At 41.2% G+C, this 12,095-nt stretch overlaps 1 protein-coding gene across 1 annotated transcript in view; it reads left to right on the top strand.

The window, feature by feature from the left end:
- The window catches only part of TRPC1 (transient receptor potential cation channel subfamily C member 1), a 152,388-nt gene that overhangs the window by 118,958 nt on the left and 21,335 nt on the right, over window positions 1-12,095 (top strand). The window contains exon 11 of the mRNA XM_082251742.1: window positions 1,953-2,154. Coding sequence (XP_082107868.1) covers window positions 1,953-2,154 — 202 coding nt within the window. The remainder of the gene's footprint in view (window positions 1-1,952; window positions 2,155-12,095) is intronic.

Here is a 12,095-nt window from a genome sequence, read left to right as displayed (position 1 = left end):
TGTTGGCGACAGCAGTCTCTGATCAGCATTCTTCCTCTGGGTGGCATACCATTAGATAGTTCCAAGACACCACTGTTTCCACTTCATTTCAACCTTGTGGTGCTCCCTCTAAGCTGCTCAGCACAAGGAAATATTGCAGCAGCACATGGTCCTCACAGTGTTTCTTCCCTGCATTCTTCAAGCTAGAGGCACAACAGTGCTCCCTTTTCCAGCAGCCCAGATCACTGTCCCCATTCTCTGTTGCTTCCCAATCACGTAATCCAGACACAGCCAAGATGGCTGCCCCCTGCACTGGAGACATTCCATACCTGAGTATTGCAAAGTGGTCTCCTAAAAGATGGCCGCTGCACTTCTGCAATAATGAATTCAGTTTAAAGCGGAGTTCCGGGCACAAAAAATATTTTTTTTTTTTGTGCCCCTCCGCTAGGTATGCCGCACCTGAAAAGGAATTGGATAGTTATTTTTTTTTTTTTGTTTACTCACCTTTTTATTGAAGATCGTAAATACTCACCTATGACAGCTTCCTCCTCCAGCGCTGAGGCTCACCCCGTCACTTCCTGCCTCGCGATGATTCCTGGGAGCTAAACGTCATAGCTCCCAGGAATCAATGCGCCGCACCGGCCCCGCTCGTCATTTCCGGGCGACGCCGCATTCCCCTGCTAAACAGCTTCTGGGCATGCCCAGAAGCTGTTTAGGAATGCGGCGCCGCACCGGAAGTGACGAGAGGGGCCGGTGGAGTGCATTCTGGGACACGAAGACGCGGAAGAAGACAGAGAAGAGGACCGCGCCGGCTTCAGCTGCCCACAACCGAGATGGAAACGCTGTGGAAGAAAATTTCTAAGTAAGTATTTCTTCTAAAAGGTAAGTGCGAACCGGGACAGATCAGAGGCTAGCCATTGTGGAATGTGCTAGCCCTGACTGTCCCGGGGGTATGTTCAGGAAAAAAACGTTTCTCTGCCCGGAACTCCGCTTTAACTCTGTCCAGCATGGATGAAAAGGATGACATCTGTCAGGAATGCTCCGTCGATGCAGCCCTCCTCAGATAGGGGAATCCAGTGAAAACTACAAAAAAACGCACAGGACGGCGCAAGCGCCTAGTGCATTACCAATGATTTATTGTAAAAGACAAGAATGTTAACGAGTGGGGGTTAATGGGTACTCACAAAAGTTGAAGAAAAGAAGGAATTAAAATCATGAGGCACAATCCAGTACAGGAATTGCTTAGCCTGACAAAAAAATTGTTGTTCTGGCGAGCTGACGCATTTCGGGGGTGCACCCCCTTTCTCAGAGCTAAGCTAGGTCTCTGAGTACATATTTTGTTAACATTTTCGTCTATTAGTAATCTTTGGTGCAACCTGTTGCATAAGAAACAAGTGCATTTTAATAGCATAGTTATATAAACATGCTTAGTTTGAGCATACTGTACCAAGGAACTGTAAGGTTTACAGAACAATTATATTTTTTTTTAATTGTATGTTTGTATTTAACTCATGTAATCTATACCATGTTTCTATTTGGTTCCATTAAAGCTTGTGGTTAAAGTGACATTAAAGCAGTTTGCTCTGGGGGCACCCATGCAGGCTCCTTCCTGAGCCATAGCTCTGTGTGTCCATTCACACACAGAGCCACGGCTTCACCCTGCCCTCTCTCCTCATTGGCTCACTAGCTGTGATTGACAGCAGTGGGAGCCAATGGCTCCTGCTGCTGCCTCAGCCAATAAGGAAGGAGAGTCCCTGGAGAGCCGAAGCTCTCGTTCACATCACTGGATCGAGATGGGGCTCAGATAAGTATTGGGGGGGGGGGGGGGGGTCCGCACACAGAAGGTTTTTTTTACATAAAGGTAAAAAACATTGAGCCTTTACAACCACTTTAAATACACCCAATACTGTTACTTTGACTCTGTGACTAATGAAGGTGCTGTACAACTTTTTATTTATTGTCTCTTGTTGCAGGTTTATTGGGACATGCTATGCTCTGTTCTGGTACATCTTCTCACTGGCACATGTAGCGCTCTTTGTGACCAGATTCAGTTACAATGAAGAACTACAGTCATTTGTGGGAGCGCTGATTGTTGGAACATACAATGTGGTGGTGGTGATTGTACTTACCAAGCTTCTGGTGGCCATGTTGCACAAAAGCTTCACACTCATAGCTGTAAGTTGTAGAAAAATGTTTACATTAATGACAACTCTAGAGAAATGTTTAAGGTTAACTGTATTTATAAGACTCTTAATTCTATGAAAGAACATTGAAGGGTTTACGTCTATTGAGTGATGACCAAGAGCTCTGTGAAGCAAAAGAAACTCTTCTAGCTCATGAAAACCTAATGATGGTGCTTCTATTGGTGCTGTGAGGGGAAAAATGGCAATTAATCCTGATTCCTGAACAATGGTCATAGCTGATCCTCTCAGTTCTAGGGCCCCCTTTAAAGGTGCTACATTTTCTACCCTCATCCCTAGTAACTGAGGTCCATACTGAGGTCTTTTTTTGTTTTTTACCAGCAATCTCATTGGTCTTGATGCTGCTTACATAAGTGTCTTACAATTTATTATAATTTACTCAAACAGCATTCAGATTTTGTAATTCTAAGAAGTTTAGTGTAGTTTTACATTTTTGAGTTTGCTCAAGTGTGATGTTAAGTCATTAACTGCTACTGGAAAGTTGCATATACCTAAATCTTAAGAAAAATATTTCAGAAAGTGATAGCGGATAGTTTTGTTACAATGACAGCTGCTAGATCAATCTGAAAATAACCTGGCTAGTACACAGCTGGATGGATATTTACCAAGTGCACAAACCAATAAATGATATTTCTGTAATCACACAAGTGAATGGACAGCTTGGAAAATCACATCTAATTTTATATTCTTAAAACAGAGATGAGAAGCAGAAACCCAACACTGTACAGTACTAGTTTGTAGAATTTATAAAGAAACAAAGTTGTAGTTTTCCAATTCAGGAGAATACATGCCTGAAATTTTACATTTAACCACTTTACCACCAGAGGATTTTGCTGTCTTACGTCCAGGCCACTTTTTGCGATTCGGCACTGTGCGATTTTAACTGACAATTGCGCGGTGATGCGACGCCATACCCAAACGAAATTTACCTCCTTTTTTTCCCATAAACAGAGCTTTCTTTTGGTGGTATTTGATTTTTACTTTTTGCACTATAAACAAAGAAAGAGCGTAAATTTTGAAAAAATAACAATATTTTTCACATTTTTTTATATGAAATTTCCCCCCAAAAAATGTAAAAATCTAAATTTTTTTAAATTTTTGGCCAATTTGTTTTCTGCTACCTATGTTTGGTAGAAAAAAAAAAAATCACAATAAGCGTATTTTGATTGGTTTGCGCAAAAGTTATTGCGTTTACTAACTAAGGGAAAGATTTCTGTCATTTTTGGTGTTTTTTTTTTTTAACGAGTAATGGCAGCGATCTGCAATTTTTTTGCGGGACTGCGACATTGCGGCGGACAGATCGGACCCTTGACTGACATATTTGACACTTTTGGGGGTACCAGTGACATTTTTACAGTAATTAGTGCTATAAATATGCACTGTTACTGTAAAAATTACACTGGCAGGTAAGGGGTTAATTTTATTGGAGAGGGAGGGGTTAATGTATGCCTGGTGCTTACTCCCGCTGTGACTGAAAACAGCGGGAGTGAGCCTCAGGCGGCGCGCGAGCGCCGCCCACAAGGGGAGGAGTCCAGCGACGTAGGTCTACGTCGCTGGACGGAATCGAGCCACTTTGCCGCAGTACAGTCCCAGTGACTGGTCGGCAAGTGGTTAAAAGCAATCAGATACCTCTCTGTATAGTTCAGCTTAAGTGACCCCTCAGCTTAACATATATCTGATGCCAAAACTTTTTTATGTCCTCATTTTGGAGAAAATTGGCAAACAATAAAAACCCATGTCCGTTTTTTTTTTGATATTTTATCCTATTGATCTGTAGGCACAAAAGGAGTGAGAGGAGATCTTTCTAAAGTGAGGAAAATACACTTTTGTATGGTTGCAAAGTGTCCCATTACATGATTATCCATATTTTGATATATAGGTGGCAGAAAGGTTCCAAACTCCTGTCAATCTTCCTCAGTGTTGCCAACCTACCAGATTGAAATTTACTGACACAACACCCAAAATGTACTGGCACGGCCAAGTTTTTACTGGCATTTTCAAAAGTTACAAACTTACAGTTTTAAGAGCAAATGTTTAGTATTTAGGCTAAAAAACAGTACAATATGCAATTAAAAATGTGAGTTAAAGTAGGTATTAAAGCAAAAAAACATATTTTTTATTTTATTTTTGATATGTAGTAATCCGCTTAGGGACAGGACTCAGGAGGGCAAGAAATAAGAATGGGCAAGCACCGCTCGGCTTCCTTGCACCATGACATCAAATGATATGCTCAGACACCAACTCCACCAGACCTGCTCTGCACTGGCACTGTCCCAACACACTGTAGCAGGCATTCAAATGGTCTCGCCAGGCTCTGGACTGGAACTGCGCATGCGCATGAGTAGTTCCGAGCCAAGCAACACAGCCATATTTTTTACTGGCAACCTTTTCCTGTCACTGGCATTTACTGACAGGAGAAAAATGCCAATTTTTTACTGGCTGCCAGTAAAAATACTGATGGTTGGCAACACTGATCTTCCTACAGTGAACCTGTAAGCCATTTTAACCCAAGAGCATAAAAAAAAGAACTTCTGTTACCACTATTAGTAAGGAAAACTATTTTTGGGCCCTTCCCTGATTGAGTTTATTACTGCTGACTGACTTACCCTGACTATATGGCCAAGCCTTGCCAATTGCCATTCCCTTGTACACCAAGAGCACCTCAGAGGCTAACAAAAGCACCCTAACCAGACAGAATTATGGCAGCAGATGGAGCTTGGCCATGAAGTAAGCAAAAGTCAGGTCATAGTCACCATCATTAGCAGAAACTGTGCATCAATTCATGGTTCCTACCTTCCGTGCATCCTTATTGATATAATTCAGCGACCATGCTCATACCAGAATGGGTATCAGTAATATGTGAATTTACACGTATCCTTCCCTCTTATGATCTTCAGTCATTTTTGTAATACCAAATTCATAAAACAAAACACTCACACAAAAGTTCAAAAAACAAAAGTGTGCATATCGTTAAACATACCGTGTTAAGACATAAAAAATAGAACTGCGCTTACCCACTCCACAATTAAACTCATCTATAGAAATTAATAAATTCATAAATTAACGTTCTAAAGTGCATATGTGATAAAAAAAAAAAAAAAAGTGCATCACGTGCTCAACAAGTGCCAACACACAAATGTAGCAAATAGTCCATTAAAGCGACTTGTGCTCAGTACATGTCTTCAAAGTGCTACCACCACACTTCCCCACCATGGGTCACATTAACCAATAGATATTGACCCCTTATGTTAATAGGATGGTCAAACTTCACCCAAAATTACTCCACTGTCTTTTTTAAGGCTACAGTACGTTCACACTGGCAAAAAAAAAGCAGGCATTTGAGAGGCGTTAAAAATGCTCCTCAAACACCTATGCACAAGATACAATAGACAGCACACAGTGCTGTTCACATTATCAAAACATAAAGCGTTAGTGTCACGTCACTTCGAATTTGAAGCCTCATGTCGAGTCAGGAGGCGTTTGAAGCCTCTTAACGCCTCCCATTTTAGTCTATGGCAACGCTTCGCAAATGCTCTGGCAGGCAGTTGCGGGGCGTTCAGATTAGTTTATTACCTGTGATGGAAAAGGCGTTTGTGGAGCATTTTTAACTCCTCTCTAATGCTTGTAAAATACCTGTCTAACGCCCATACTAAGGCTTATTAAAGCGAGTCTAACGCCCATACTAACGTTATAGGGACATTTGTTAAGCGTTAGAAATTTAAGTGGAAACAAGCCCTTTATTAGGTTCCTCTCGGGAGCATCATGGGAAGAAAATGTTAAGTATGTATATGGGAAGTTAAAAAAAAAAAATAAACCAAGGTAACCATCATAGCGCAACAAAGCTTGATTGTAAAATCCCCAAATAAACAAAAAGTAATGCACTCACAATCTTGTGTGTCCTCCTGGCACCAGGAATTACCTACCATCAATGATCTTTAGAGCCAGCATGCGCTTCAAATAATGGAAATAATGTCACAACCGGAATTCCCCCCTCTATGTGTTTACCTACATCTAAGACCTATACAAAAAGGGGCAATGATCTGATTCCCCCCAAGCACGCCTCCATCCCAAAATATATAGATATATATATATATACATCTAGGACCTCGTCAGGAAGCTTCCTGATGAGGTCCTGGATGTGAGAAAATGCGCAGATCAGTGTACTGCTGTTTCTCCACTACCAACACTTCAAGCTCCTTACGCAGATAAGAACAGAGATTATGTAATTGCTTATAAAAAAATAAAAAGGTATTTACAATGTGTGTGTGTGTATATATAAATATATATAATCATTTTGCCTTAAAACATTTGTCTTTCTTTTTTAAACTGAATGTGTGGTTTTACAAGGTAAGGGTTCACATATACTTTAAAATATCAAGTAGGGCTGAACCTCTGTTGCACTTAACAGAATATTAGATTGATGTGCTTTAAGAGGCCATGACACCATCTACTGATATGTCATTATATGTGCTTTAATTTGTCTACAATTACCATGACTGGGGGTATTGCCCAATATTTTTGGCTGCCCGAGCCTAAACCAACCAACCCACATACCTTCCCTGTATCCTAATAAATGACTACACACCACCTCTTTAATATGGTTTAAAATGACCAAAGCAGCCTCTTTATTAACAAAAACATAAATAACCACATTTTCATTACTCCATATTAAATATATAACATACATAACCAGCCTGACAAAACTACCTGCTCTTCCAATAGGTCTTAAGATTTTTGAAGGCACCCTTAAATGACCAACCGGCTGAATCTGGCACCACATTAGTGTCACCATAGGCCCCCAGATGCAATTATACCGACTCGGGGACAAACATTTGTAACTCCTCCAACCGATACAGCCAGCTTCCAACCTTGAGTATTAAAACCACCACTTATTAGGGCAGGTACACCCATACCAAAGATGGGCCCTGACCCTCGCTCTCCAAAGAGCGTAACCATCCCCTGCCTTCAAAAACCTAGCGACCTCTGCCTGCTGCCCTGACAATACCTGCACCCAGAAAATAGAACAGACGAACAAACTCCAACCCAACAAAAAACAACCCCATAGGGCGGGAGGGAGGGCCCCTAAACCTTAACCTAATTAACCCTTAACTCTATAGCCTGTATGTCCAAACCCCAGTCATGCAGGCCCTCTGCCTAGGCTACGCCTCAGCTCCTGGCCTATTTCTTTCTCTGATTTTATCATTGTTTTAATATAAGAGAAATAATTTACCTGTTCAAAATTACATGTCCCTGTCTTTATGTCTGTGTAGTTAATTTTTGCCTTTTCCATCTCTTTTAGACACACAGGTACCTTTTTTCTAAGTGATGCTTTTTCCAAGGCCAGGGAAGCTTAGATTTGTGCATCGTTGGATTAAAAAATGATATTTGTATCATCAGCATGTCTCAGCATCTGTACTGGTACCACATTAAAGAAAATACTTAGCAATGCATCACCCTTATTCAAACCTTTGATAATATTCATGGCCCTTGACAAGGGTCAGTGCTGTACCCCCTACCATTGACAGTTTCACTGCTGTCATTAGTTTTTGTTTCAAGAGCTCTTCCCTCATAGCTGTATAAAGCTGCCTTTATATTATGCTATAATACTGCTCGTAAAGTCAACAAGCAGGTGATCCCATGCTCATAGGGCTTTTCAGGTATTTGCCTTAGAGAAATTTTGATCTGTTCTTGATCAGTTCTTAAGCCTACTTGTTTTTTCCTAGCTCTTTTTCACATATGGTTTAGATGTGACCACTATATGCTGATTCTATTTGATAGATTTTTTAAGCAGAGCTTAGTTGGGATATGCCTCCATAGCTTTCACAATCCAAGGGGTCACCTTGCCTAAACAATGGGCATAGTGTAGTTGTATTTAATTCAAAAGGAAGAGATTTTTGGAGTTCAAATTGGGTACTATCTTGAGTGCCTTGTCATTTCTTGGTATGCTGGGTACCTCTAGCTTTTTCCATGAGGTAGACTTGGTGAGATCCTTCAAAACTGATCAACAGGATGCTTGTGGTATTGTTTTCATCTCTTGCCTCATCTGGATTTAATATTTTGTTCAGTCCACATACCTCCTTATACCCTAATGGATGAACCTAAGATAAGTCTTGCATCTACAGAAGAACAATTCGCTAGGCCCTTTGTTTCTTTATGTGTACTTTCTTCATACTGATACTCATAAAATGTATTTCTTGTTATAAATTGTACATATTCTGGGAGAAAGTGCATTCAATCACAGTTTGTTTAAAACTATTACTTAGTTTAAATCAAGTTCCATAAGCCTTTTCTTATGGGTCACAACTATAAAAAAAACTTTGTTGGTTTTGTCTTCCCTACTACCACCAGGCAACTTATCATATGCAATATATCCACCTTGCACTTTATATAATATATAAATAATAGGTAGAGGTTTCTTCTGGACAGGGCATTTTGTGTCAGAAAATAAGTGCAGGAACTTAACCACGACCCCCCTTCCCCCCGCTTCCCCACACACACACACACACGCACCCTCCATCCATACCATAACAAAAAGTGGGTGTGGTCAAATCTTACAAGCAGTGAAAGGATCTTAAGGGGGCACTAAATACCAGGAGTGCATTGGGTACCAAGCGCAGAGTTTGGGGGTGATTTACACACAGAGTGAAGAGTTCAGGGGTGCACTATTTGCAGAGTGCAGCCTTCTTCCACAGCTACTTACCCCTGCATCCCCCACCCACATCTAATTTTCACCCCTCTTCATCTCACTTTCTCCCCTCATTTAAAGCTCCACCATCCTCCACAAATCTTACTTTTGTTCCTTTATTAAGCTGGATAATCTCCACCTTTCTCACTTGCAGGGAGATCATCCTGTATGGGTGTAGGCATCCGCAAAGTGCCGTGGGCCCCTGCATCTCCCTTGTCCCCATCCTACACTCAGTAGGAGCCATTTAGGAGATCAGATCTGTGGGAGCTGTTGGGAGACAAGCTGTCACATGTAAACACGGAAGCCAGACTTCTGGGTTTACAAGTGATAGTGGTAAGCAGACAGCAGAGGGTCTGGGGCCAGAGGCGGTGGAACTGAGTTCCACCAAGTTCCAGCTGAAAAAATGCACTGCTTCTGGATATTCTATATCCCTAAACTACAGCTGTCTGACATGACAAACAAATGTACAAAACGGAATGCTGGGATGCAGTGTGCTTTCTGATCCCTGTGTTTCTAGGTTGCTTGTGCCTATGCTCTTCCCAGTATAGAGAGCTGGATTCTTCTATATGTTAACTGAACCTTTGACAGTTAGCTGCTAAGCTGCTGAGATCATGGGTTCTGACATCCAGTCTTGGTAAAGAAAATGGGACAATATTAGTCCTTATTACACTGCTAAATCACTAATGTAAAAAACAATATTAACGTAATTTAGCCATTTATTAGTCACACACACACACACACAAACACAAGAAGAAATCACACCAGTTAAAACAGTTAAGCTGGGTTCACCTATATGCAAATTGGATGCGTTTTTAACTGCATCTGATTCACTTAACATTAGACTCGAACCGGCTTTCAATGGAGCTGATTCACACATGTCCGGGGAGGCCAAGGTCCGTTTCTGAAAAGGGTTCTGTGCAATTTTGGGTCCAGTTTAGGTGCAATTTTATGTAAAATTTGTAACTAAATCGCACTTGAACTGGTAAACAAAATCGCAATGGACTCCGGACTGCAAACCGCAGCTGGGCATGTGTGAACCTAGGCTTAAGTAGTAAGCAAACAGTACAACCCTCCTTACAAGTTTACCCATAGAGACAATGTGGGTGATTTGCTAAAGGCAAAAAGGCTGTTTACTTTATAATATGTATGTTTCCTTAGTTTAGTGAATAAGATGAAGCTCTGCTGATTTCCATCATCCATGTGCAATATTTTTGTAAATATTTTATTATTAATATTTTATTATATCTTTTCATGTGACAACACTGAAGAAATTACACTTTGATACATTGTAAAATATGGAGTGTACAGCTTGTATAACAGTGAAAATTTGTGGTCCTCTCAAAATAACTCAACACACAGCCATTAATGTCTAAACTGCTGGCAACAAAAATGAGTACACCCCTAAGTGAACATGTCCAAATTGGGCCCAATTAGCCATTTTCCCTCCCCGGTGTCATGTGACTCATTAGTGTTACAAGGTTTCAGGTGTGATTGGAGAGCAGGTGTGGTAAATTTAGTGTCATCGCTCTAACACTCTTATACTGGTCACTGGAAGCTCAACATGGCACCTTTTGGCAAAGAAGTCTCTGAGGATCTGAAAAAAATGTTTTTTGCTCTACATAAAGATGGCCTAGGTTATAGGAAGATTGCCAAGACACTTAAACTGAGCTGCAGAACAGTGGCCAAGACCATACAGCGGTTTAACAGGATAGGTTCCACTCAGAATAGGCTTCGCCATGGTCGACCAAAGAAGTTGAGTGCATGTGCTCAGCGTCATATCCAGAGGTTGTCTTTGGGAAATAGAAGTACGAGTGCTGCCAGCATTGCTGCAGACGTTGAAGGGATGGGGGTCAGCCTGTCAGTGCTCAGACAATACGCCGCACACTGCATCAAGTTGGTCTGATGAGACCAAGATAAACTTATTTAGTTCAGATGGTGTCAAGCTTGTGTGACGGCAACCAGGTGAGGAGTACAAAGACAAGTGTGTCTTGCCTACAGTCAAGCATGGTGGTGGGAGTGTCATGGTCTGGGGCTACATGATTGCTGCCGGCACTGGGGAGCTACAGTTCATTGAGGGAACCATGAATGCCAACATGTACTGTGACATACTGAAGCAGAGCATGATCCCTTCCCATCAGAGACTGGGCCGCAGGGCAGTATTCCAACATGATAATGCCTCCAAACACACCTCCAAGACAACCACTGCCTTGCTAAAAAAGCTGAGGGTAAAGGTGATGGACTGGCCAAGCATGTCTCCAGACCTAAACCCTATTAAGCATTTGTGAGGCATCCTCAAAGGGAAGGTGGAGGCGCGCAGGGTCTCTAACATCCAACAGCTCCGTGATGTCGTCATGGAGGAGTAGAAGAGGACAAGTGGCAACCTGTGAAGCTCTGGTGAACTCTATGCCCAAGAGGTTTAAGGGAGTGCTGGAAAATAATGGTGGCCACACAAAATATAGACACTTTGGGCCCGATTTGGACATTGCCACTTAGGGATGTGCTCACTTTTGTTGCCAGTGGTTTAGACATTAATGGCTGTGCATTGAGTTTTTTTTTAGAGGATAGCAAATTGACACTGTTATGCAAGCTGTACAGTAACTACTTTACGTTGTAGCAAAGTGTACTTTCTTCAGTTTTTTTGCAAATTGAATATTAATTGCATTCACCAAGGTAAGGGAAAATTCCACTGCAAAATGTACAACCCATTTGCCTTTAGTAAATTATTCCCAGTTATTCTTGAAGTGAAGGCAAGTATTACTCATTGTACATTGCTGATCTACTAATCACTGGAAACACCAGGAATAGGCAATGATCAAAGAATATAGACAGCTATATTTTCCATGGGAAATGCAAAACTTTGTAATGATACATGTAAACATTCTACCCCACATCTCTAAATAAGAAGGAATACAAATGCATAGTGTAAAACTGTTACATACCAGACATCATTGGACAGCAAAGAACTATTGTACATTAAGTAGTTGTTATAGCCTAGTTAAAATGTTGACTGCTCAGTTAAGCCTATAAGCAATGTGCAGGGGGAGTAATATCGCATAGTAATACACAGATCTCTATCTTGTTTATATGGCAGCTTAAGTATTCACTTGTTTTTGTTGAATGTTATTCTAAAAAGTGCTGTGATCCTTTATTCCTCAGCCAAATACTTCAGGTTGTCTGGACTCCTACAGATGTATCCAAGGTCATATCATCATAACAGATTCCACTGGGTT

Source organism: Pelophylax lessonae (assembly GCF_965119305.1).
Source record: "Pelophylax lessonae genome assembly, chromosome: 3".
NCBI classification, from domain to species: domain Eukaryota; kingdom Metazoa; phylum Chordata; class Amphibia; order Anura; family Ranidae; genus Pelophylax; species Pelophylax lessonae.
Note: the sequence above shows the minus strand (reverse complement) of the source record. Positions and strands in the feature narration are given on the sequence as shown.